A 26,998-nucleotide genomic window follows, 5' to 3' on the forward strand; every position below is an offset into this window, starting at 1 on the left:
AACCCGTGTTTTTTCCCTGCCTGTCTAGATGTGCTAGTCCTGCTTGCACACATTTGCCAATACAACCGTCTTCTATTCTGAGTTATTATTATAGGATATTCTTTTATCTTAGGATGTGATAAAAGAATAATTGTTTTGAAATTATAGGAAAGAATGGAGTGCTTGGTTTTTCCAGTACAATAAGAAACACGTTTTGCGTGCACATCTGATGTTTCTGTCAGCACCGAAATGTTATTGTGTTCAGGCTCTGTGGCACCAGATGTTTTAACTATTTGTAATGTGCTATGATGTGTTTTGCCTCACGGGTAGTGTTATTTGGAAGCATTTTAACTGTATTAATGGTCATTTTCAAGTTTATGTGTGAACAGGCAGCTGAGCTTTTGCTCTTAAGCTGCTACACATTTGACGTATTTAAAATATAACACTAAGCCTCTCTGCGTAATTTCATTCAGGTCCTGCTTTCAGCTGGGATCTGATAGCCAACTGTTGACGAACAGTTTCCAAATGTAGCTGTAAGTCTCTGCACTATAAAGTTGTGGGTTTTTTTTTCTTTCTCCATATGCATCCCAGCAGCACAAGTAAATGTTCAGCTTTGGCACTGTGCTTAAAGTCTGGCGTTGGCATGTTTCTTCCAGCAGCCTGCTTAGGCTGGACTAGTTAAGCTGCAAACATTCTAGCACAGGGAGAGTATGGATTTTAAGCTTCAGTTTGGACTCTGTGCTGTATGAACTTGCTTCTTGGAAGGGTATTTTGCAACCTGGGAGGTGTGGGGGGAAAGTCTTTAAAATACCACTCTCTTCAAGTTTTGAGAATAGGGAATGACTACAAGTCATTGTATCCTTGTTTATCAATTTGTGTGTGACAGAAGATATTTATCACTCTGCATCAATTGAGATAGTTTGACTTTATAGCCATTGGTAAAATTTTCTCCTCCTTTGTGCTTTCTATAGGTCTGGTTCAAGAAAGCTATGTTTTATTTAATATTGGACTGCTTTCACTGAAATTTAGGGAATTGCACAAATGAAACAAACAATTAAATCTTTTCCCTGGCATCCTAAATGTACTAAAAATTTTTTATTTCAGCTAAATGTAATTTAGAGTTGCCCTAGGATTTGATTGGCAGTTCATATAAACAAGTTCTGCACTCCATTTCTTTCTTTCTATATGCTAATATTTTTGAATTGTAACAAGTTCTTGCTGTTGTAATTTCAATCAAATTCTCATTTCAACAGGTTTTTAACTGTAGATCATTGAAATTCTATTTTTTTTTTTTTTTTGAAGAGATTATATGTGGAATCATGAACATTAATGATTTTGTAATACTCCCGGGCTCAAAAACTGGAACCTCAGTGAGATTAAAAGCAAAGTAAGTGCATTTAACCTGATTGTGATAGAGATGTATTTTCTTCATTTTTAGTAAGCTTTAATGCAACATTAAGTAGAAGAACTTATTTGCGTAAGAGCAAGAGGAATCACGATGAGTTTCTTTTCTTGTATTTTCCATATACTTTTATCCTTAAGCCTTTTTCTTAGGCTTTAATCTATTTTCTGAGCAAGTTATAGGTTCTATAATGCTGTATATCTAACATATATTTTGTAAAGAAACAATACTAAAGGATTCACTGGGATAGCTTAATATAATTAAGCAACAAACCTTTCTGAAAATGGGCAGAACTGTATCAGTTTTATGTTGGCCACTCTGAAGCTTATATTGGAGTAGCCACAGCACTGTCAATGTATCCCCCTGTAATGAGATATTCTTGGGTCCAAGGGCTTTGCTCTGACCTGCCCTAAATTTTCCAGAACTGTTTTCAGTCTTGCTGGGAGACAGAAGAGTGATGTGCCTTTAATGACAAATCTTTCAACCTTTTTTCCTGCTGCTTTAAACTTCTTCAGGTGCCTGTCTTTCATATAATTTCTAATGGATGTTTGACTACTCTAACTTTGCCAGAACTGTCAGAGAATTGCAGTTGGAGAAGGAGCAGTTAGAAACAGAGAACAAAGAGATGGAGAAGAAGTTGCGGCAACTACAGTCAAATATGAGCAGAGAAAAAGAAGAGAGAAAGTAGGTTATATTTCTATTTCAAAAAAGGAATGCAATGAGAGGCTCCTTTCTCACCTCCTTGTGCCACAGATGGGATCTCCTAAGTCTGGAATTCACAATAGTGTTGAGTCTCTTCTCTCTAATATTTCTTCCCAATGATAAACTTGCTACCCTATGACTTTCTTCCTTTTAAACTCTTGTGTGGAATTTTGGTTCTTTTTTAAGAAGTAACCCAATAAATCCTTCAGCAGCAGAGATCCCTTTTCCTTATTTATTCCTTCTTTTCCCTTTTCCCCTTGTCTGATTGGATTTGTCACCTTAGTTTTAAAGCAGGAGACAGAAAATAGTTTTTCTTGCACTATTTCAGTCTGATTTCTGACATTTCTAAAGAGGATGTTGTTCCTAATATTGCTTTGATCCTGTTTTGCATGCATCCGTGTAGCTTCTCAAGCTTTTTCTGTATGGTGGCTTAGAAAGAAAGCATAATGTAATGAACTAAGTGCTAGGGTGGGCATGTCAATCTCGGCTCACTCTGGATGTTCGCAAATCTCTGCAACATCTGCTACCATTTCTTTGTACTTCTGCCTGATTAATTTTGTCACTGGAGAGACAAGTGCCTTGGATACCTTGGTACCTTAGTCCTGGTGACGCTGAGGGCCTGCTGCTTGCGGCTCTGTCAACAAAGGGCAACAAAGATGCTGAAGGGAGTGGAGCATCTCCCAGGTGAGGAAAGGCTGAGGGAGCTGGGGCTCTTGAACTTGGAGAAGAGGAGACTGAGGAGTGAGCTCATTAATGTTTCTAGATATCTAAAGGGTGAGTGTCAGGAGGATGGAGCCAGGCTCTTCTCGGTGACAACCAGTGATAGGACAAGGGGTAATGGATACAAACTGGAACACAAAAGGTTCCACTTAAATTTGAGTAGAAACTTGTTCATGGTGAGGGTGGCAGAGCCTGGCCCAGGCTGCCCAGGGAGGTTGTGGAGTCTCCTTCTGTGCAGACATTCAAACCCGCCTGGACACCTTCCTGTGGAACCTCAGCTGGGTGTTCCTGCTCCGGCGGGGGCATTGCACTGGGTGAGCTTTCCAGGTCCCTTCTAATCCCTAACATTCTGGGATTCTGTGAGCTTTTGCTTGAGCTGTTGAGGCACCTTTTTCCAGCACTTTTTTCCCCGTATTGTTCTCATGGAGGCGTTCTTGTATTGTTCTCGTGGCCTTGTACCTACAAACCCTGACGGTGGTGTTAAACTGAGTTCAAATAACAGTAATCATTGGCATTTGCACCACTGGTGGGAATATCATCCTTTTTCCCCCCTACATGTTTTCCTCACCCCTTGTTTTGTTTGCTTTGGTTTGTTTTGTCCTATGTTTTGTTTTCTGTAGACCAGTCATTTGAATACTTGATAAATATTATGTAATAGTGTATTATGCAGTGTGCTAAAGCTGAAAATCACTGTTTAATCTCCCTTAGTCTTCAATTCTTTCCTGCTACCTACTGTGTTTGTCATAGTAGTCAATATCTAAACTGATATTCACTGAAATATTAATTATAGGTATGTCTTCCTAGCTTATTAAAATATGTTACCCTGATATTCACTGAAACATAAATTGTAGGTATGTGTTCCTGGCGTATGAAAATATGATACATTTTAGCTGTGCTAAATGAATGGTCTAGAGCAGGGGTGTCAAACTCATTTTCACTGGGGCCGCATCCATCTCACAGTTGCCTTCAGAGGCCTGAATGTAGTTTTAGGACTGTATAATGTAGGAGTAGTTACAATAAACTGGAGTACATCAAGACAATAAAGATTCATCTCAAGTGTACTTCTCTTACATTTTTATTCTTCCAAAACCTACCTTAAAGAATTGATAGGTTTTTCTTATGGTTAAAAACTTAGACCGATTTGACGGTCTAAACACAGATACTTTCTTATGCATTTGATGTTTTACTACTAGTAAAGTAGATGTGAAGCAGGTTTCAATGAAAGGGAGTTGTTTGTGTTTTGTGGAATCGATGATCCTGTAGACAAATACTTTATTTTTGATGCTCTGTTCTGATTTGAAAACCTGAAGGAAAACCTTTATGCTGCTCTTGCTTACAGAATACATAATTTGTATGTTCTTTCTTGCTCTCGGTTTGTAGGAAATCAAGTGCTTATCATTGGAAATCTGGACGGGCAGGACCGATGACCATCCAAGCCCGAGTTTTTTCACAAAGCAAAGAAAACAATAATAAGGTAGTAATCTATCAGTATATTTGTAGGTAAATCTTTTTGAAACAAGATTTAGAACATTTATGCTACAGAACATGGGAATTTTGTATACTCTAAAAATCTTAAGCACCTTCTGAGTAAAATTTCTGATACTTTATTTTACCATGCTAACGTTAAGTTTCACTTTGAGCTGGAGGAACATCAAGTTCTCTTTGATCTGTTTTTGTTTATTCATTTGTTTGTTTTTTAATTGCCATAGATACAATATTAAATCTGTAGAATAAATAGTAATTTGCTAAGAGTCTAATTCAATACTGCTGGAAGTCATCGGGAGCCTGTCTTTAGAATTAATCAGGCCTTGTCTAATGTCCGTCATGAAACTGAAATACAAGGCTTCACATGAAGTTTTGAGTAAAGTTCTTTATCTTCATAGATAACAGCTATGAGAAAGGCATACCGCTTAAAAAATACTACCGTTAAAGTTGTGGTTTTTTTCCTTTTAACTCAGTCACTGCATAATGGCATCTTCATTCACAGTAGAACTCATTTTTTTCCCCTCCTCCACTTCTGCATGTCTTATAATCCCTCTTAGGGATTTATAGGGATTTAGGACTGAAATCCCAACTTGCTACTTGGCCCACAGTAGCTGGAAAAGTCCTACATTTCTCCTCTCAGATCTGACACTAGTTGGTCAAGTGTGGGTTAAACCCGTTTTTGAAGCATCCTATTGGACAAGGATGGGGCTCAGCCCATTCTCTTGGACTGAGACTGAATGTTTCTGAGTGTTTTAAAATGTGGATTAGGTTTATCAGTTGACCTTTGTTCTATGACGTCTTTGCTCAGACCTAAAAGGAGGGATGTAGAACTTTCCTGATAGATCACTGAAAAATTTGTGTTCCTTTTGATATGTGCACAATGGGGTATTTTCTCTTAATTTCCTTTTTGGAAATGACTAGGGCGGTTTTTCTCAACCTCAACAAAATATTAAGGATAAGGCAGATGTATGGAAATGGTAAAAATTGGTTAATTTTTTAAGTAGGTGAAGACTGGACCTTGTAGCAAGTGTTATCACTTACAACTGTAATAACCTAGTCTTAATATTTCATTCTCTGGTGAAATAAATTCATCATTTTAGTAGCTTAGGCTCTTGTCCTTGTGGATTTATACATATGGAAGCACACATTAGATGTATCCGTCATCAAATAATGTTCACAAGTGCTATTGAAATACCAAGGGTGATAACAGAGCTAATGTTCTTTTTCCATGAATTAGTATGAAAAATCTGTAGGGGATCCCAAATCCAAACTAAGTCAACTTAGAGATACTTTCTCTTTCCTTTGGTAGACACTGATATGTCTGTAGAAGCATATAAATTGGACTGAGTGGGACATAAAAAGAGAGCTTTATGTGTTTTTTTTTCATTTTCTGGAAGACATGCCACGTTTGCTATATTGAAATGAGAGCTGTTAATTAAGAAAGACCACTTGAAACTGGCTGAAATAAATCTTACAGAAGTCTGAAGGGAAAAACAGACAATGCCAACTTCAGACTAAGCCGTCACAGCTGCTATTTAAAGTCTTTTGAAGCAGCAGCAGCATTTTGGTGTGAAGGTCTTAGCCAACACACCCAATTTCAATAAAATTGCCTACTTGCCTGTAAGTAGAAGAGAGGATCAGAGTGAAAAGGGGTTTTTTAACCCACCTCTTTCTCCTTCCCCTTCTCTGAGACAAGTAACTCAGAGATGTTACTACTTCAAAGACTTCAGATTTCAGCTGTGATGGTGAAGCAGAAGATGCATGGGGTGGAATTTTCGAAAAGGCAAAGTGGAAATGCCAGCTTGTATGTGCAGGAGACTTCACAGGTTGACATTTGAGCTGAAGTCACTGTAGTAAGTTCTGCAGGTCTGTGGTTATGGGAAACACTCACTACATAGCAATAATACCTGGCTGGGCAAACAGGGACAATGTTGTTTCATGAATGGGAAGGGAAACTGGTCACAGACATAACTGTTGTCCTGAGCCATATGTGGAGTTTTTTTCTTTAAATACGTGCTTAGCTATTTTCCTAGTAATGGTAACATTTTAGTTCTATAAAAGTTAAGCTTTTATTCATTATAGCACCTTAGTGGTTTGGGGTTTTTTTTAATACTCCAGTACCATAGTGTTTATATACGCATATGTAAATATTCTTCCATATAGATTTCTTCGGGAAAAGTGAAGTTGCAAATACTCAAGGAACAGATTCAAGGTAAATACATATTTGTTAACTAAATAAAAACTCGTGAGTTTCTGGCAGAATCTCTGGTTCTTGGCGATTGCTTCAGTTAAACATTAAAGAAATCAGAGACTGGAGTACTGGGTGGGTGTCTTTTCTTCTTTTCCAGAACCAATGAAAGAATTGTTTAGGTGTGAAATGGCAAATGCTGGAGCTCATGGAAAACCCAAAGTGAAGGAGACAGCGTGTGGACTCCATGAAATTAAGAGTACACTGCTGGTAAGTAAATAGTTTAAAAATTACTCTGTAGCAGCATACTCTAATTTGTATATAAAGTAACTTTGTAGCAGTATCTAGATGTACATGTATTATATAGTGTAATACGTTGTAAAATGAGTTACCTTGGGTTTATCCGGGCTGTAAGTGATGTGTGGTCTGCACAGACAAACCCTCTGACCCAGAATTCACCTCCGTGTGCCTTCATGAAGAGACCTATACATGTAAATACATATGTGTGTGCCTAAAACACAGGTGCAGGTCTAAATGTAATGTTAGCTTTCTGTACATTAACTTTTCTGTATGATGGAGATGTATGTCGTAGCATATTGACATTGTTGTATGAGCTGCCTCTGCCCCTTCCGTAAAAAGGGATACCTCTGATGGCGATATTACTACTTTGAGCAGCTTTAGTTTTTTGGTGAATTGAAGTTTTTTAGTACTTTATTTTTGCAGTTTTTCTGCTGGGAAAAATAAGACTTCTTTAAGATGGTCAGCTTAAGGTACCATATCAACTATTATATGTGCAACAACTTAAAAGGAGGAAAAATACTTATATATTTGAGACTAATTTTATCCTACCTTACTTAAATATCTTCTCTTTCTAGAATTGAAATGATGATAATAGTTTTTCTTGTCTGTTTCCCAAAATACATTAGCGATATCACTTTAATTCTAGGATTTCTCTTTGTGATAACTACTTAGTGCACATAAGGTAAAGGGAAGTTTTATGTGCTGAATTGCAAGGAAACAGATTAAATTATTGTGTTATCAGAACTTTTATCAGCTCTTTAATGGGGAGTTTGTTAAGCTGTATTATTATTAATTTGCCCAGCATGTGACTGAAGAAGACTGATCTTTTCCTTAAGAACACCACCATGTGATTAAAATAAAATATATGGTTGCAGGCAAATAGGATGAAATTGAGTGGTGTGTGAATATCTGGTAATTTTAAATACTCTGATAAGCATCAGGGCACATTCTTAATTCTGACTGCTTTCTGAGCTGATGCTGGCTGCCTGGGGTAGAGTGGGAATTGGTATTATCAAGTACAAGGTGATTTACATTTAATAAAGAGATTTTGCCTTTTAGCAGATATAACTAGAGCTCCATTAACGCTCACCTGAGCGTTGATGTCTTGTCAGCATGGTCCAGCAGCACAAGGGGGTTTTTCCTTCCCACGGGCTGTTTTGTGCCATCCGCTGCAAATCTCTGTGTATGAGCCGGTACCGAGTTCTGCCGCAGCTGCCGTGGCCAAAACGTTAAGAAGTCGGTGTAACCGCCCGAGCAGCAGCCGCAGGGCACCCCTGGTAGCGTTCGGGGTCCCCCCGCTCGGGGTTTAGGGGGGGGTGTGTGTGGAAGGTGACAGGCGGGATCCGGGGGGGGCTGCTGCGCCGGGGCGCGCCGCCAGGAGGCGCTGTGAGCCCGCGGGATGGACTCGCAGCATCCCAGGGTGGAAGGGACCACAAGGATCAGCTGGTCCGACGTTTCTTGGCAAAAGCCCAGTCTAGACAAGCTGGCCCAGCACCCTGTCCTGTTAAATCTTAGAAGTGTCCGATGTTGTGGAAACCACCAGTTCCTGGGGAGATTATTGCAGTGGCTGATTGTTCTCATCATGAAAAATTTCCCTCTTGTGTCCAATCGGAATCTCCCCAGGAGCAACTTGTACCCATCGCCCCTCATCTTTTCCATAGGATCCCTTGTAAAAAGTGAGTTGCCATCTGCTTTATAGACACCCTTTAAATACTGGAATATGGTGCTGAGATCTCCCGTAAGCCTCCTTTTCTCAATGCTGAACCAGCCCAGTTCTCTCAGCTGTTACTCACGTGGTCCTCCCAGGTCATGAACAGCACTTGGAAGATCAGGATAACACTGGTGGATGGCAAAGCATCATGTTAACACTGCTTACATTACAAAGGGATTACTTTCACACTGCATATGTGACTTTCTTATTCGATAGAAAGTTTTTCAGCTAAAAAAAAAGAGTTTTAATAGAAGCAAATAGCATAACTGTTTTACTGCAATACTTATTGGAAAAAATCATCATGCCGTCTTGTACCTTGGTGGATTTTATAGTTATTCACTCCTCATGGAAAATTGGATTGAATTGGAACAATTGTAGTGTTACTTGGTTGGAAATATGTAACAAATTGATGGGTCAGGAGATCTTTACACAGGTTCTTTGAAATATTGGTATTTTGTTTGAGACTTTTCCAAATCGTTAAACGTTGAGCATTTGAAAATAAAAATTGTAAATACTAAGAATGGCCAGAGGTGTTTGTTCATTCATGAAGCACAATTATATACCTTTGTGAGTAAATTTAACAGTCCGTGTTAATTGTAGTTGAAATATACGGCATCTTGGAACTCTGTATTCCTACTTGTAATTATGTCTGTTCTCTCAGGTGCCACTTTGGGTGTTCCTGATTCTTTCATACTTGGATTCTACTCACAAAGGAATAAACTGTGATGAAAGTAAAATATTATACTGCACAGTGGAGACTTTTGTGTAGTTTTATTATTCAGCACAGTAATATCCAATTTCTAACATATGACTTGATGTTGCGTATCTGTTATGAAACAATAAAAATTTTATAATTTTATAATTAGGGTAGTAAAGATTCCTCCTCGAATTATTGTGTAGTGCTTAATTGGAACAAACTTAAGCTTCTCATGCATGGAAATCACTGGATATGTCATTCTGTTATCCTGCTAAAATTTGTTTGATTACCTCATTCTTTCTTCCCAGAAGTATAATTGTTTTAGAACTGCAGTAAATTGTCAAAGCTATTGCCCTGATAAATACATCCTTGCCAAAATGATCCTTGCTGATAGTATGTTAGTAGAAAGATTACATCATTTGATGGAGAAACTTCAGGTGAGAGTTTAAGGTATTTACAGAAGGATACACCATCCTGTGAGTAACGAAAAGTAGCAATAAATTGTCTTTCAGGGATCATGTGCTATCCTGAGTTATTCAGTGGATATACAAGTTTTTTTTCCATGAGCTGTTTTGTGTGGATAGAAAAATATTTCACCAAACACATCTAAATGCAGGCTGTAGGATTTTTTTTCTTTTCTAATATAGTGTAACAGACCTTTTAAACCTGGAACTGAAAACTGGATTGAGCTGTTGAACGTTTATTGTGGGGACTAAAGGCCAGACAGCAGTTCATTGGAACAGTATGAGGATTTAAACTGAGAATCACAGACGTCTATCATCACTCCATCTGCATCAGGAGAATTCCACCTTAAGCTGTCTTAATCCCCCCAAGAAATCACAGGGGAAAATTCCCCTCTTTAAGTATTATATGTGCTTCTGTGGTGTCCATGTGTGTTAACAACATGTTGGGGAAAAGAATTGCGATCAGTTATGGATGATCATGGACTGTAGACAAAGGATCTTGAATTCTGGCCTTTCTCTGTGAGTAGGGAGGGAATAAAGGGAAAGAATGAACATCAAATAAGTTTTGGTTTTGCTTAATAATCATTCAAGAGTTGACAATCAAAACCTTCATATTACATTTTCACAGTAATTTTCTTTGTTTTAATGAAGGTTGCAAATCAGTCCCAGTGTGAATAAAGCTGTTATTCTCCTTCTGTAGCTGTTTTCAGCCAAACTCATTTAGTTCTTTATATTATGGACTGTCCTGGACTATTTTTTGTGTGTGAATGAGTATTCCAGTTAGTTCCTCAAACAAACCTTTTCCTCTTATTGACCTCTACAGTTGTGCTTCTGCTACTGAACAGCCTCACTAAGCGGAACTTCATTAACAATGTACATAGCTCATAAATTTGTCCGAATGAGATGTGCTGCGTAAAACACATCACTTAATCTGTCCTGTGTAGCACCTAATGGAATATTCAAGTTATTGATTTTTTGCTCTCACATTTGCACTGTTGATTATTGAAATTATTAGATGCTTATGTCACCATCACTCTCGGATATGTGGTTACCTTCCTGCTTTTAATATGCTGTTCGGTGGAATGTTTGAGTATATTTATAATAAATGAATGGTTTCACAATGTTTCATTAGCAGGCAGAAGCTGATACATGTGTTGGAAAATTGGAAGCTGCTGATGACTTCATCGAGGAAGTAAATCTGAATGAACCGAAAGTTAATCATGAGCAGAAGAAAGTAAATAGCAAGCACCAGGTCACATCAGACAAGTTTTCATCTCTGCCAGTGTCAGGAGGTGGTGCTGAGGTAATTTACAGTTTGGGGGCAACTAGTTACTGGGGTAACTAGACTAAGCCCAGAAAACAGGGTCCTGTGTTTAGCTGACACTAAAAATGTTGTTGCTATTGCGTGTAACTGAGGAGAGGATCGTTATCAGAAATGCTGTGTTAATTATGTTGTGGAACCGATTTAGGAACAGCCCTCAGAATCAACCTGTGCCGGCCTTGAAAATGAGGACAAAGGACTATTATTAAGTGGTACATTTATTGCGGAGGAATCTGCAAAGTCTTTTCAGGATGCTTTGATTCAATGGCGAAAAGGTAATTGTGATCACAGAGAAGAACTGCGTACCGGTCAGGTCCTATCAGGTATGTTTTTTTTTTCTATCTTAATTGCATTTTAAAAACATTGGGAGTCGTTTTGTTGAGCTAGCAGAGTTTTGATGAGTGAACGTGTGTGTTCTATTAGAATAGTAAATGAAATTTTTCTCTTTCTTTAGAAATGAACAACAACCTCTGAAATTTGTTTTAATAACCCACAGATTATTGTTTTATCCCAATCCTTATAACAAATTGTGATCTTGGACAGATGGTTTAGCTTATGTCCCTGTACTTTTCTGTGACATTGTTTCTCACATCAAATTGCCTATGAATTGTAATGCCAAAGCATAAAGTCGCAGTGAGAAGTGTGCATGGCTCAGGATTTCATATGTTCTAGCAAAGTACATTTTCTGCTTGCCTTCCACAGACTCTTTACCCCTCACCTCCACTCCTATCACTGTGGTAATCTCCCTTTACATGAGAAGCTGGAATAAATGAGGTTTTACTGCTTACCCCCATTGTTGACTCTGTCATATAAATATAATGCTGCTGGCTGTTTAGATTTTGGAATTATGCAAAGACTTATCTAGCCAGAGACTACTAATGTGACATTCATTAAAATAATGTAGTTAAATAGCTAGTTTATAAATCTGAATAGCTGTGTAAATTTATTTTAAATAATTCTAGTAGAATCTGTGGGAATTTGTGCGGTACAGACCAATCTTCCTGTTAAGAAGGAACCTCTCCAAATTGAATTCAAGGAGGACAGCCTGAGCTACATGGAGAAACTCTTACTAAAGAAATACAGAAGGTATTGTTGAAGTTGCTGATAGTAATGAAAAAAATCAGAACTACTTGATAGCATTAACAAAAATTCCATCGAAACTTTAAAAATATTAGATATATCATCAAGAGTTAAGGTGACTGTATAGAGTGCTTTATTTTAATACAATAACCATTATAACCAGACTTGTAATTACTTGTAATTACCAGACTGGTAATGATACTTGGCTGCTTGATTTTGGGGTGTTTGCTACAGGAGTTTTATAGAGAAAAGGAAGTATGATCTTCAGGATACTGCTATAAACATTACAGAGTTGGATTTTTAGTCACTGAGGGGCACGGTCATGTCAATGAAATTAATAAGAGTTGCTGCTTTTCAGAGCAGTTAATACTGCGTGGTGTTTTTTGGTTGCTGTTTGGTTTTGTTTGTTTTTGTTAAGGACTGTAAAATATATATAAAAAAGATATTTTTAAGATTGGTTTATCTTCCTTTTTTAGAACGCCTGTTGATCAAATTTCTGGTAGTTGTGTTAAAGATTCAAGGCCTCTGCAAACACTGAGTGTACATCAGGCTGTGACTGGAGAAGTGGGAGAAGATGATGATGATGTCGATGACTTAACAGGTATAATAGATTTCTGTTTATTGAATCTAACTATTAAATACTTTTGCTTGTTACTTCACAATAAATACAAATTTTGTGTTTGTGTAAGTTAGTCTTGAACAGGAAAAAATGAAATGCATCAAATTAACTCTATTTTGTAGTTGAAGAGGTGAAGAGGTATTGGACATCTGTTTTTAGAGAGGAAGTAGCTGACACTATTTCTGAAAATGCAGAGTCCTCTTTGAAAATTGAATTCCTTCATGATGTAAGTATGGAATAAAGGACTTCATGGGGATCCTAAGTTGTTTGTTTATAAGTTGATCCATTAAAGTAGCAACAACTATGTAATTGCTAATTTAAAAAATGGTATGGTTTTTTTTTGCTTTTGCGTTTTCTTTCCATTTAGCTTCCCAAAGTTTTCCTGTAGTTTTTTCCCTGTTGTGTCCAGGAACCCTTACTATACAGAAATTATACACTTTTAGTTACTTGAGTTGATGTTCTTTGGAATTTTAATCTGTTGCTGAATATGTTTTTTCTTTATTTTGTTCTTTACTTAGTCCTATGAGAACCACTTGGAAGAATCGTCTGACTTGTTGGTGATGGAAGCCTGGGGTGTGGGAATGAATAAACAAGGAAAAGCTGAACCACCAAAGCAGTGTGGAAGGTGAAATGCAGAGATTATTTGGAAGAGGAAGGGGAATAATCCTATCTTCTGACTTAGTTACATTCCTAAATAACAGGCGCTTTTACTTGCAGACAGTCGTACCTTATGAGTGGGGAGAATCCTTGATTGTAAATTGCAAATTGCTTTAAGGCATGGTTAAGATATCTTCTCATCCTTGGTGCAAAATATAGACTATGTCAGTGTCATCACAGTTACTGCTTTAACTTCCTTTGAATTTGTCTGAGATTGCTGGTTTTGTGCTTGAAACTTTTGCAGATCATTCGAAGAACAGGTCAGCAGTTAACGGGTATATGACGCGTTTGCCATTAAAGTTAGTGAATAATAAGTTAATGTCTCTGACTTTGTCAGTGAGCCACCAAAGTGTGTTAATTGCCTGTAACTAGAGAGACATCACATTGAAATTTCTTTGTTTGCTTGCTCACTCCAATGTTAAACCATTTATTTAGATGTTTATGTCCTGTATTCCCGGTAGAATTTCTCTTTCGTATTTTCTCATCTCAGTAGGAGCACGGACCAACATGCAGAGAATTCTGTAGCTGGTCAGTGTTTTGTACTTTTCAGATACTCTGTCTTGTAATTCCAGGCAAAACCAAGAGTCCTAATAATTAATGATACAGTTGCAATTCTTGTGATCTCCTAAGATGTAATTGATTATATGTGATCTGTTTTGTTATATTTTGTTCTTCTGCTCTTTGCTCCGTCTGTTTCAAAGTGGATCAGCAGTTGCAGATCAGAATGACACAGCTCAAGGCTGTTTGCAAAAAGAAACTGTAGGCATAATGAGAGTCATCTTGTCATTTACTGTCCACAACTGGCACTCAGTATTTTTTTGTCTCTTCCTCTTGACAGAAATCCTGTTTCTTCTAAAGAAGTTTCTCAAGGTAAATTTTGAAAGTTATTTGTACAGTATATGTAAGTATGTACAGTTTTGTCATTCTCGTATAGGATGTCATGATCAACTTCGATGATTGCCTGAAAAATATAGTTAAATATTATTGAATTATGTGCCGTTCCTTGAGCTATGCGGGTCCCTTGTTCACAATTTAATGGTCTGCACAAGCTATTTTGAAATGATAGGCGTCCGCTGTGACAGCAATCTCATGGATGTGAGCTCCTATTTTAGGGAGTGTCTGCCCCAAGATGAGTTGTGTACTGAAAACAAGCCAATTATAAAGCAGATGAGGTGGTCTTACAAATCTCTTAATTTATCTTTATTGTAGTAGATCTAATGTACAGCCCATGACCTTTTCTTTTTTTTTCTGTATAGAAATGCTTTTATATAAATCGTTTGAGAAATTGTATAAATGATTACCCTTTCTGCATGAAAAATTATAATTTAAGTGTTGCAGTGCCTGTTGCATGTCATTGAAATCACCATGAAAGTTTGGCAGCTTTATTTTGTGCTGTCTTAAGCAGTCCCAAAGATCTTGGTCTGTCTCCTAAAACTATGTAAAATATTTTGTCACTCTTAAATATTAAGGAAGAAGTTAGAATGGAAGGGTACTTCATTTCTTATTCTTGCAAGTACCAAAAAATTGCTGCAGCACTTCGGGGCCTTGCACTTGTTCTTTTTGTCTTTAGTTCAGGAAGCTGCTTATTTAAGTCACGAAATGTGAAAAAGCAAACAAGGCCTGACTAATGAGGTGTGATTTATGTGCTGCTTTGGGCGCAGGAGAAAAAATAAAATGGCTGTGTCTTGTATAAGCAAAGAAAAACAGCTCGCAGAATCATTCGCAACATGGTAGTATATATTTCAAACCATTGTACTGCTTTTAAAGAAGTTCTATGAAATTGCTACTATTGCAGTTCTTGTGCTGGCTCTGGTTAGATTATAGCATTCTAAATGTATAAAATGACATTAGCCTGAAGGAGTAGTTGGAAACATGTTAAGATTATTATCAAGATCTGACATTTTCCTAGACAATAATGTACAGAAACATATACATGAGGTATGGAACTGGCACTACTACCTGGTAAGTCTAGTCCATGTATGTTGACATCTCTGGGTATCGGACAGGAAGCTGATGAAAGTTAACTGTTCTTATGTGTAGTTGTGTGGCGTAGGGGTAACTTCAGTGGATGTTTTGTATTTTAAGTTTGTGAAGAAAATGCGGTAGACTTGCAGCTTATAATTGGTATTGATTTCCATTAAAAAAAAGTTTCTATTTTCATGTTGTTCTGTACTGCTGTAGAAAAAATGGTTGCCTGCAGTCATCTTGAAAGAAATACAGTGCAAAAGGAGGGCGTTCAACTAAAGACTGAGGGAAGATCGCTTAACTCCTGCAAACTCCCTGAGAAGATCTCTAACACTTCTGAACTAATGACCAGCAAATCTCTTATTGAGACAAAACTGCAGAAAAACCACAAAGGTTCACCAAAACCGGACAGTGTCTCCAACAGCCGGAGTTTGCCTGGAATTACAAAGTCTACAGTGGTAAAATATTATATCTTTGATTGCTAAATAGATGAACTGTGTTGCTTAATCTGCTTTCCCAGTTTAGCATGAGGCAACCTGCTTTGTTCAGCTGAGAGATCATGGTAGTTGTATGGTTACCATGAAATATTCCACCACTTTTCCCCATTCTTCTGTAGGGGAAAGGGACCTGGGGGTCCTGGGGACAGCAGGGTGACCATGAGCCAGCACTGGGCCCTTGTGGCCAGGAAGGCCAGTGGTACCTGGGGTGGATGAGAAGGGGGTGGTCAGTAGGTCAGAGAGGTTCTCCTGCCCCTCTACTCTGCCCTGGGGAGACCACACCTGGATTCTTGTGTCCAGTTGTGGCCCCTCAGCTCCAGAAGGACAGGGAACTGCTGCATAGAGTCCAGCACAGCCACCAAGATGCTGAAGGGAGTGGAGCATCTCCCGTGTGAGGAAAGGCTGAGGGAGCTGGGGCTCTTGAGCTTGAAGAAGAGGAGACTGAGGGATGACCTCATTAATGTATACGAATATATAAAGGAGGAGTGTCAGGAGGATGGAGGATGGATGATCATCCTTATGAACAGCTATTACAGCAGGCTATCAGAGTCATTCCAAGCTTATGAAATAAGCATTTGATCAATATAAACTTGCAAGGGCAACTTATGAAGTTTCCTGTTTCTAATACAGTTGTCTTATTCAAGTTACAGGATGTAGCCAAAAGACAGAAAGCTGTTTCTACACAGTATTTGGGACTTGAAGGTTTCTTTATTGTAGGTGCAAATCCTAAACAAGCAATACCTGAAGCGCGTTCTTCACACTGTGCTGACTCTGGCCCTATGGACAGTACTATCCCATTTTCAGGTAATGGCATATGAATAGAATCCTCAAACAATATACGTATTTATCACTGTTGCTGTAAGACATCCTTCTCTTCCTCTAAATGGATCTAGCTTACTTTTAGAACTCGCTTTGGGGTAACAATCATGCCAACACACACAACTGGTGCTGTGGAAGGATAAAAAAATAAGCTTACTACTTTGAGGTAAATTACATCAGTATAATGCTATAGATTTACATGCTGCTTTATATCCCCTGAGAATTTGGTTCCAGCAGGAATTTCCGCTTTTCTTTGTGCGTAATATACATCACCAAAACGTGCTTTTAATGCTGTATATGAAACAGCACGTGAAATGAGTGGGGAATGTGAATATTAATTTGAGTGTATCACTCAAATGCAAGCTTGTTAGTGTATTATATGATATTTTTCCTACATTGTCTGTAGAAAATTTGTTGCATGACTTCTTTAAATCACACACAGCAAATATAGTAACAGTAAATGCATGTTAACACAAAACCTGTAAATAATTTTCTTTAATACTTTTTAGTTTCAGGAGATAGAAAGTGGGTCCCTGAAAGGAGCTTAAGTGAATATGCCGATGGCTCTGTAGTTCAAGACGTCTTAGAGAGTCAATTGAACCAACCTTCACGTGGTTTGGGAAGGATTTCTCCCCTGATGGAATCGTGGAGGTCATACCCAGGTAAAGACACAAACAGCTTTGAGTTTTGAGAAACTGTAAAAAGTAGCTCTGTCTGTGATGATTGTCTTGAATTTAAGTCATTTTTACATCTGCATCTATTTATTTGTATTTTGGGAATAATGGCTTATATACATAGCATTGTTTTCATGAGAATGTGCTTTCGAGTTAAAAATGTTCTGTTTCCAGCTCTCACTAATAATTCTTTTTATTGTTCTTAGTTTCTACCCCGCCTTCTACCCCATTACTCCCCTTTAGCTTGAATATGTAGATAATGAACTTTCTAGAACAAGATTATGTATTATTGTGTGTTTTGCAGCATCTAGTACAATGTGGTTTTGATCTACTAAAACATTTCTCCATGCTACTGTCTTATCACATGAACTCTAAGAAACAAGGAAACAAGTAACCATAACCTGCTTCTGCACTTCTTCGTTACTCTTCTCAATTTCAGCTGTCTCCATCTCAAGCAATGTAGCTTACGTGATTTCTCTCATCTTAAGCAACCAGCTTGGCATTTTAATTTTAAAACCACTACGTGCGGAAATTGAAACTGTCAATTTTGAATCCCATAAAAATATTTGCAAGTCTCTATGTTTTATTTGTGTTGCCTTAAATTAAAAAAAGATAGAACCAAAGTTTTGAGCTTTCTATAAGTGTTCTCAGTTGCTACTGTCTTGCAAAATATGTGCCGTTGTACATAATATTTAAATCAAATATATATTTTTTCTGAGAGATACCTCTGGAGTGTGAGATGCTACTTCCCAGTATAACTCTGAACTCTTTAACATTTATGAATTCACAGTCTTAAGCAAGATTAATAATCTATTAAGACCAACTAATAATTTTAACTACAGTAAATATAATTAATGAGCTGAGATAAAGTTCTCTTTACTTGTGAAATCTTGAATTACTAGCAGTTGTGACCTTTTCTCTTATTTCAGAGAATGATTCTAGACCACTGTCAACAAATACGCTACACCGTAAACTGACCGGAAATTACCCAACAGACACACAGCCAAGACCCAGGAGTTCACCCCTGCATGCGTTTAGAGCTGATACAGAGATACCAAAACACAAGCACCTTGATGTAACCAAACAGGTTGAGTATCTTTGGGAATGTGCTGCTGAACAAGAAGCCCTACTTGCTCTGGAAAAAGAATTACAAAGTTGTACAGGCAAGTGGCAATGCTTTTGTGGTTTTAAAATTTTTCCTCATGCTTACAAGTAACGCAACAAAGCAAGTACTTGTTTCATTTGCCTTCTCAGATCTGATTTTGATGCAAAAATGTACTAAACCATTTGAAGATGTGTATTGTGGTTGAACAGTGATTTATTGTAGTAGAAGCAAACTGTTCCATGCAACTTTTTAAAGTTGTTTATTCCCTGCATTTTTTGCAAAATTCTTCAGGATGTGCTAGGTATTATTTCAGATCATAACTGTCTTTTAAATAGGTATCCTTTCCTTGGTTACTTAATAATGAACACCCCAGGTGGTGTTAAGAAGTAATTTGACGCAAGGATAGCAAGAAGGGGAAGAGATGAACAGGAAATTGTATAAATCTATCCTGACAAGAACTGTCACTATTAGGACTTGATATTACCTATCATTTTGGGTTTGACGCAATGCCTCTTCCTCTTTATTTCTTTTAACCCCTCTCCTTGTTTTTCAAAGGTGAGAGAGGTGGCAGATGGGCAAGGTCAGTTGTTTATGGTTGAACAGAATGAGGGAGTTCTAGTTTCATTCTTTGAATCCAGGAAGAAAAAGATATTGAGATGCTCCTGTTCCATCTTAGTGAGGAGACAGGTCAGGTGTATAAGACATACTGTGCACGATCAGCCCTGGTGAGCTGCATCTCTTAGGCTGTAACATGGTGCCTCCCTTCTGAGTTGCTGTGGTGCTTTAATATTGGCAGGTCCTGGCTATGATGCATCTTCAGTAAATAAAAGTAGTCTAGATTCCAGAGTGTTCAGTCTTTTAAGATGTTTTTACCTTAGGTTTTGCTGTGCTTTTTCACATAGCTCTTCTGAGGCTTCCAAATACCACGTTTCAGGACAACTATCTTTCCTTTTTTGATATGTACTCATCAGAACATGTGCTTTTTGGAGGAGTTTCGTCCATGCTGAACATGACCAGAGGAGAACAGGGAGGGCAATTACTGTCTAACCATCCCATTTTTTCTCTCCCTTTCTTTCCACTTTCTTAGAATGCTTTTCACTTATTCATAAGTTCACAGCAGACACTTATGGCTAGCTGGGAAACTAGTGATGTACTTTTACATGTGTTGTGTAAGAAGCAAAGACTGTGAGCCCAGCTGATCATCTTTTGTATTGGTGGATGTGGGATATATCCTAGTACTCCATTTTAAATACATACTACCAGTACTCAGCTACTCGAGGTCTACATTTGCTACTGTGTTTTGAGGTTGCATAGGTATTAGTGGGCCCTATATATAAGGTTTCATATTGTACTGGCATGAACATCTGAGAAGTAGTTGAGAGAGTTTGTTTCTAATGATACAGGAACCATATTATAAAAAAATCATAATTTATTTGAGGGCTCATGGTGTCATCCTTCATCAGCTAGAGTTGTTTTGAGACTTTTAATGGCAAGTTTTTGTAGATACTGTGAAATTCTTTAAAATTTAGTGTAGATAAAGTGTTTTCTTGTTTATATTTGTTTTTGATACGGCCTAAAATATTTCAGCTCATGAAAAGCATTACAGCTTAACTTCTGAAGATGTAACCTCTGCCAGCAGACACTCAGAGAAGATAGGTAGAAATACTACAGATTTCCATAAAAAACTTGAGCTAAAAGACCACAGCAGACTTGGTGCTCTCAGGTAAGCTGAACTTGCTGAGTATCTTTTTATGATATTGTAAGGTGCTCAATATGCCAAACATCTTTCCAGAACTGAGATAAAACCAGTCTTGACTTTCTGATTGTACTCAACATGCCGATGACAAACGTCAGCACAATGACCTATTTTGTATCTTGGTGTTCTAAACCAGTGGCCTTAAACAGTGATATATTTTGTTGCTGAGACTCCAAGCTACAAATTTTGGGCTTATGTTTTTTTAATGCATTAGCTTTTGTTAGTATACAGCAATGTCTAGTAGACATCATCTAAGTTCTTTGGTTTTAGTACATTTTAAAAGAGAGTTGTGAGCAGGTGAGGCAATAGCATTTAACTGGCCATAGTCTATGATACACCTGTTAGATTGCCTTGAAAACAAGGAGATTGCCCAAAGTTCTGTCTGTCATTGGTTTCTTACTATCATCTCGTAACTAGTTGGGGTCAGTGAGGCACTGTGAGGTTAATTACATGCTATGTGAATAGAGCTGATTCAGAGATGCGTGCTTGGTTATTTTTCATTTTGAATTTAATATTGAAATTTCAGGTGAGTAGAAAAGCAAACAATATTTGCAAACAGTGCAGATAGTAGAAATGAAACCCACTTTCCTGCCTTATCTGTTCTAGGATATGGGATTTCTCTATAAGGCACAATAGCGACAACGTGATTTACTTCTTACTTATTTAAGAGGTGAAAGCGTATGTGACAGAAAATGAGGGGAAAAATAAATATAGTAGCTTGTAATGTATATATACTTGCAAAATATACAATAAAAACTGTTTTCATGCCTTCTAGCTTTGTGTATGTGAATGTATGTCACTAAAGCTTAAAGTGGAGTAGCTTGAGGAATTCGAGCTGCTGAAAATCACTGTGGTGTGTTTCTTTTAAGGGATTGGAATGAAAACCAAATGGAGGATGAGGAAGACATTCTGGAGGATAAGCAACAGGTTCTTGCATTACAATGAGCACGCAAAGAACGCAATTTTAATCTTTATGTATCGTACAAAACCAAGAAGCAGTCGAAGAGGTGTCTTGAGTGCTGCTCAAGATGTTATTTATGAAGGGTTATTTTGTAAAACTGTCAATAAAAATTCTTGAAGTCCCTTGATTTTGGATTTTTTATTAGTATGTAGTAGTAATAGAATAAAAGAAAACTTGTCTTGTGCTATTATTATTTAGGATTTTTTTATTTCTAAATTTTTATTCTACGTAAGGTTCCTTCCCCTCACACTGAGTTTTGTGTCTCCAAATGCAGTTTTACATTGCCCAGCTGAGAGGTGATGTGCAAGAGGGTATTAATGGGGTCTTCTTAAATTGGGGGTCTCAATATGGCCCAATTGAGATAGTGAGCTGAGTAGTAGAAAGACTAATAGGTATAGTATACTTTACTTTTCACCTTGCAGAATAGAAATGAACCGTTTTACACAGTGTGTTTTATTTCTGCTATACTCTTTTCTTCTTAATTTCAGCAGGCAGCATATATCAGCAGTAAACTTGGCTCCCTCCGCTCAGCATCAATGGGAACTTCTCTTTCTGTCCATTCTGTTTGAATGTGGTGGGCACTTTTTCCTCATAAAGACAACTTAAGAGCTTTTTTTTCCTCCCATTTTTTTCCCCATAATTTTGATCAAAGGTGCAAGTATTAAATGGCAATCACAAAGATTTCTGTCTCATTGTGTTGGGAGGTTTGAAAGCTTTGGTCTCATGATTGTTAGCTATTTAAGAGTAAATCACCTAACGAGACTCGTAATTGTTCACAGAAAATGTGAAATAAAAACTTTATATCCTGCTTTACATCCTCCATCTCTGTTCCACAGACCTCTCATAATTGCTTTAAATGAGGAGTATATAGAAAATGAAATTCGGAGAGCAACACTGGATGTACTTTGGAACCATGTTATCAATTTTAAATTTAATGAAAGGGTTATGTGTCTACTTCAGTCATTTTTCACCACCGCAACAGTGATCAGTGAGTTACGAAACTTCATGTCAGATACCTTGTAATAAAGATCATGGTTTCCATCACTGATATGGTTAATTAGCAAATATAAATGAGCTTTAAGAAATAATTTTCTTTAGAGACTTCAATGTTTAAAGATGCCTTTGAGTGTTCTTCTTGAGAAACTTGTGATTCTGTGTTCAGAGGTGGCAAGTGACCTTCATAAATGTTGTAGTGGAAACATTCCTATGTATTTTTTAGGTTCTGACAATTAAACATTTATATTTTCCTGATGCCATAGAACTCTGCTGTAGTATCCATTTGTTGTCTGTCCCCCCATCAATTATGCACTAATGTTAGACAACAGCGACAGCAATCTTTTCAACGATTTCTTTTACAGGAAGAAAATCCTAATTCATAAAATCTAGAGCCATCGGGCTGAACAGATCATTGATTTTATTTCTCGCTTCATTTCTGGTCTTTAAGGTGAGGCCATATTTTCCACTTCAGTTTTCTTTATGGAGTTTACTAGATACTGATGTTTTATTACAGCAGTCCTTTGCCTGAAATTCTAGGAATGAAATCACAAAGCAGGTGTTCTGCTTTGTAGATTCAGGCCAGTGCTTTTCTCCCATGACTGTAACCTTTTCTTTTTGAGTTACTTTCCCCAATATTCCTATTACTCTCGTTTCCCTTGCACAGACAGGCTGATGCTTCCACATTGTTCCCAGCCCTTTTGAATTAAAGAAACCATGAAGCAGGTGCTGCTGTGCTGTGTGCCCAGAGCCCTCAACAGGCAGGTTAGTCCTTTGTGTTTGTGCTTGTCAGAACTAGAAAATCACATACTGTTTTCAACATCTGATTTGAACAGTTTTCCTTTCCCAACCCTTTTTTTTGAAAGAAAAAATGCTTACGATAACACCTCTAAGAAACTTTGGGAAACAAGCTTACTTCATTGTACTAGTGAGCTCTTTGGTGATAATTTAAACGCAGTTTTAAACTTTAAGTTTTGACACCCTTCAAGTTCTCTTTCTTGTGTAGGATTCTTTTTTTCTCTCCAAGACAAAGTGGTGGAACTGATGTCCTAACTAGAAGAACAAAAAGCATCCAAGTCGATGCAGTTCTGTGACATTTATTGCTTGTTTTTCTGTTGCAAATAGAATAAATGTAGTGTTGAAAGCTTGCTGCTTATGGTTATGGATGTGGTTTATTGTACTTGTCTACATTTCTACCTCAATACGAATACAATATGCAAATGGTTATGTGTGTGGTTATAACATCCATTATATATTAAAGGGTTAATAGAGAGACACCTATTTTTTAGTAGTCTGGCAGACTCTACATTTCTGTCTCTTTTTTGCTTTTTTTTAATGTGCTTTCCAGGGACTCTCAGTATAGCAGACATTGGTGTTTTGGTGCTTACACAGCACAAGAATGGGTGAACCTGACAAGAATTAGATTGGATTACTGGAGAGATTTTGAGGGCTCTTGTATTATCTTGGGAGCAAATGTTTCCTTTCTGTCCTTTCAACTAAAGAAAATACACGAGGCGTGTTTTTTGTGTGTGGTGTTGAAATATTAGTATTCCAACACTCAGCTTTTTTCCCCCATGTTTATTTTTCTTAAGAACTTGGTGTGAGACCCGGGACAAATCTGACTCCACCACTCCTCTGCTTAGAAACTTGCAAATGTATTTAGTACTAGATAATGGAAAAATTTGTGAAAGATGAGAGATAATAAGCCTATCTCTGATGGGGAAACTCTGCCCATGTATTAAGACTTTGAGCTCTGCTAGCTCTAGTTCATGACAGAATTCTTTCCTCCCAGCCAGTATTTCTTTTTTATACCTCAACGTAATGGCACGTCAAGTGGAGCTGCTATCAGAGCCCATCAAGACTCCTTCGCCCTCCTGTTCTCCTGAAATCACCTTTCCCAGTGGATTTACTCTTACTGGTAAATTTAGCTGGTAGCAAGTTGCCAAATATTCTTAGGTCAATTCCTGTATCTTGGTGTTTTAAATATCCGTTCTTCCTACAGAAGACATCCAGCATAATGATAAAAAAAAATCATGTGAAATTTGTTTTATTCCCAAGCACTATAATTCCAAGACTTTATTTCCCTTGTCTTCATCCAGGTATCTTAGAGCATTTTAGGGAAGGTTGCAGATTCGCTGCTAAAGTAGCATCAGGTGGGCACTATCCAGCCAGGGTGCTGGGCTGTTGTGCGAGGTTCTGGTGGGTGTATATGTAATTGCTTAATATGAAACAGCCGTGTTTCCATGACCATTAATGAGCAGATCTACAGTGTAAAATGAATGTGCTTTGTTCTCAAAATACAGACAAAGTTAACAGCTGTTAACTTCAGCTGAATGCTCATTTCTAAAGTACTTACCTGGGAGTCCATGAGATATTTTAATTGGCTGCTGTTTGGCTGGCTGCCTGATAATGTCTAACGTTGTTATATATATGTTTTTTATAGAAGGGGCACTCATCCAAATAGTCAAGCTACAGGAACCACGTGAAGTGCTATCTTTTTCTGCTCGTGTAGTTGGCTGTACGCACAAGGATATGTTAACATTGGAAAGTGAGAACTGAGATTTTCCTGTTTGTGTTTCATTTCAGCCAGTTCTTGCAATGAATGAATTACCTTGAAAACACTGTTCTTGACTCTACTTGTGCTGCGCTGTAAAGGTCTCTGGTATGTACTCTTGGACTCTGCCTCTAACTGAGCAGAGCTCTGCTCTATGGTTTGATTCTAACCTTTAATGGACTTCAAGATGCTGTCATTTGCTGCATCTCATTTATAAAAAGTAAGAGTTGTTCTTTCCTCCATCATAATATGGTTTACATGCATCTCATTAAATTATAAGAAATGCATAAAAACAATTAGTTTTAATTTTTCTGGACCCTTTAGACCAGGGAAAAATACATCTATCTTTTTCATTTGAAAAATGAATTCTGCAAATTGCAAGCCATCAACACAAGGGCATTTGTAAATTATTTTGGTCGAGAGAAGTGTTCCATGATTTTCTATTTAATTAGGATTAATTAGGTTGTTGAATATGCTTATGCTTTTTGTACGGGAGGGAAACATGATAATCTATTTAATATTACAGATCAGTTAACAAGCACAATAAATGGAAGCCTCAAAAAAACCCCAAAACTAATTTTCAATATATTGAACAAACTAAGGAATTCATTCCCTACTTCCCATGGGCAGACAGGTGTTCAGCCCTCCCCAGGAAAGCCGCACTTCATCATGCGTGATGTTATTTGGGAAGACAAATGTAACTCTGAATGTCCCCCGTTCCTTCTTTTTTCCCCAATTTCTTATAGAGAACGTGACGTCCTATGGCATGGAATGAGAAATAGGAGGTGGAGAAAGTGTAGGAAAAGCTTTGCTAGAGGTTTTGAACAAAATTGGTACGAATAGGTGTTGGGGGAGAGATATTGTAGTCTTTCAATGGTTTTCTTTTGAGTCTAAACCTCAGTTGTGTGTCCTGTTGGATTTCTCTGCAGAAAATCTATTTCCTTTGCTTTGTGTCTGTGCTCCCTGTAGCTCTGCGCTTGCTCTTCCCTAACGAGGTGAGGTTACAAGGGAGCTCATCTGAGTGGATGTGTCTCAGGAGCATGAGCGGCTCCTTCCATTGTGAAGAAGCCCAAGAGCACAGGGTCTGGAAGGAAATAGTCCCTGAGCTGGTGTCTGTGTCACTGTGACCTGGAGATGCCACAGATTCACTGCTCGGGCTCAGAGAGCTCGTCTGTGTTGGTCCCTAATCTTTTTATAAATATAGTTGCGCATGAGGCGGTGAACACAAACTATTTCTACCAGTGCTGCTTCTGCATCAGCGCCCTGACAAAATGCTGTATTTTCTTATTGTAAGTTTGAATCATTTCTACAGGGAAATCTGGAAAATGTTAATTTCATGTGGTTCTGTTTGAAAAATGTGAACGCTTTTCTTAATGTGCTAGGAATATATAGTCCTGAAAAAGTGAATACTGGGTTGCATAATTTCTATCTGGCTACTGTAGCTTACCAGATACATCAATATTTTCTCCAATACTATATTTCATTTTCCTGTTTACAGTATTACATTAGAATTACTATTAAATCATCAGCTAGAACCATCATGTGCTGCTTAAAACACAGCTACTCTTCTTGACATGATTCACATTTAGCTGTTGAAAGTACTTTAAAAATAGCTTTTGTGACCACAATTAGAGCAACATATATATAACAGAAAAAACAAAAGGGTTTTTAAAAAATCCTGGAAAATTTTGAGGCAAAGAAGCACCATATCATGTGTCATCTTTAATTCCAGTCAGGGAGCTTTCACAGATTATTTCTCTCTTGGCTAAGCTATACTTATATAGGTTGTGGTGGGGAGTTTGTTTGCGTGTTTTTCTTCTGCATCTGATTGTTATCATATTTATAAGAACAGTACTAGAACATGCTGACCGAGGTTAAAGCCTCATTCTGCTACACAACATTCTTCATAGGTGAGTCAGATCTCAAAAGCAGGCTAGAAAGGAGTCAGGAAACAACTCTAACAACAGTTTTTAGAATAGAAAGAGCCAGTTATAGATACCTTTCCTGCCCACACCCCCACTTTTTCTTACCTTCTAATTTTTATGGTTTTAAATGTGGCTTTTAGAGTTTGTGTCCATTTCAAACATGACAAGTTGGTTTTGCTGTGTATTTTGTTGAAGGTCAAAACAGGAGCAGAGATAAGGAGTCTGGCTACTTCTTACTACTGTTGGTAAAAATAAGAGAATATCCTGGCCTCCCTTTCAGCACAGATTATGCAAATGGATTAATTTTGAATGATGGAATCTTGGAAGCATCCAGGGACAGCCTCTTTGTTCATAATAAAGTCTGTGGGAGCCTTGCCAGTGAAAAAGCACATCATGATATTGGTCACATTTTTGCTTTCACAGT

The 26,998-nt window shown here is 37.7% G+C and overlaps 1 protein-coding gene across 4 annotated transcripts; it reads left to right on the forward strand.

The window, feature by feature from the left end:
* The first annotated feature begins 1,281 nt into the window (after positions 1–1,281).
* Positions 1,282–23,021, forward strand: ZBBX (zinc finger B-box domain containing). Of its 4 annotated transcripts, none has more exons than XM_071812734.1 (18): positions 1,282–1,366; positions 1,897–2,065; positions 4,184–4,277; positions 6,452–6,500; positions 6,637–6,746; positions 10,781–10,951; positions 11,118–11,292; positions 11,932–12,055; positions 12,526–12,650; positions 12,791–12,894; positions 13,187–13,293; positions 14,164–14,195; positions 15,507–15,748; positions 16,432–16,591; positions 17,116–17,268; positions 18,210–18,443; positions 19,973–20,108; positions 21,011–23,021. In XM_071812734.1, exons 2-18 carry the CDS (start codon positions 1,926–1,928, stop codon positions 21,084–21,086), a joined length of 2,232 nt encoding a protein of 743 aa, XP_071668835.1. In that variant the 5' UTR covers positions 1,282–1,366; positions 1,897–1,925; the 3' UTR covers positions 21,087–23,021. The 4 variants fall into 4 exon arrangements, with proteins under 4 accessions (XP_071668835.1, XP_065700984.1, XP_071668834.1 ...); XM_065844912.2 differs by having other exon boundaries at positions 1,283–1,366; positions 1,952–2,065; XM_071812733.1 differs by having other exon boundaries at positions 1,283–1,366; positions 1,952–2,065; positions 16,438–16,591.
* Positions 23,022–26,998: the final 3,977 nt, after the last annotated feature.

The sequence above is a fragment of the Patagioenas fasciata genome, chromosome 9 (assembly GCF_037038585.1).
Source record: "Patagioenas fasciata isolate bPatFas1 chromosome 9, bPatFas1.hap1, whole genome shotgun sequence".
Lineage (NCBI taxonomy): Eukaryota > Metazoa > Chordata > Aves > Columbiformes > Columbidae > Patagioenas > Patagioenas fasciata.

Coding starts and splice junctions, on each gene's coding strand:
- ZBBX (XM_065844912.2), top strand. CDS start 1,299: ATGAACATTAATGATTTTGTAATACTCCCGGGCTCAAAAACTGGAACC. Junction 10,952..11,117: donor TGTCAGGAGGTGGTGCTGAG/GTAATTTACAGT, acceptor GAACCGATTTAG/GAACAGCCCTCAGAATCAAC. Junction 15,749..16,431: donor GAATTACAAAGTCTACAGTG/GTAAAATATTAT, acceptor GTCTTATTCAAG/TTACAGGATGTAGCCAAAAG.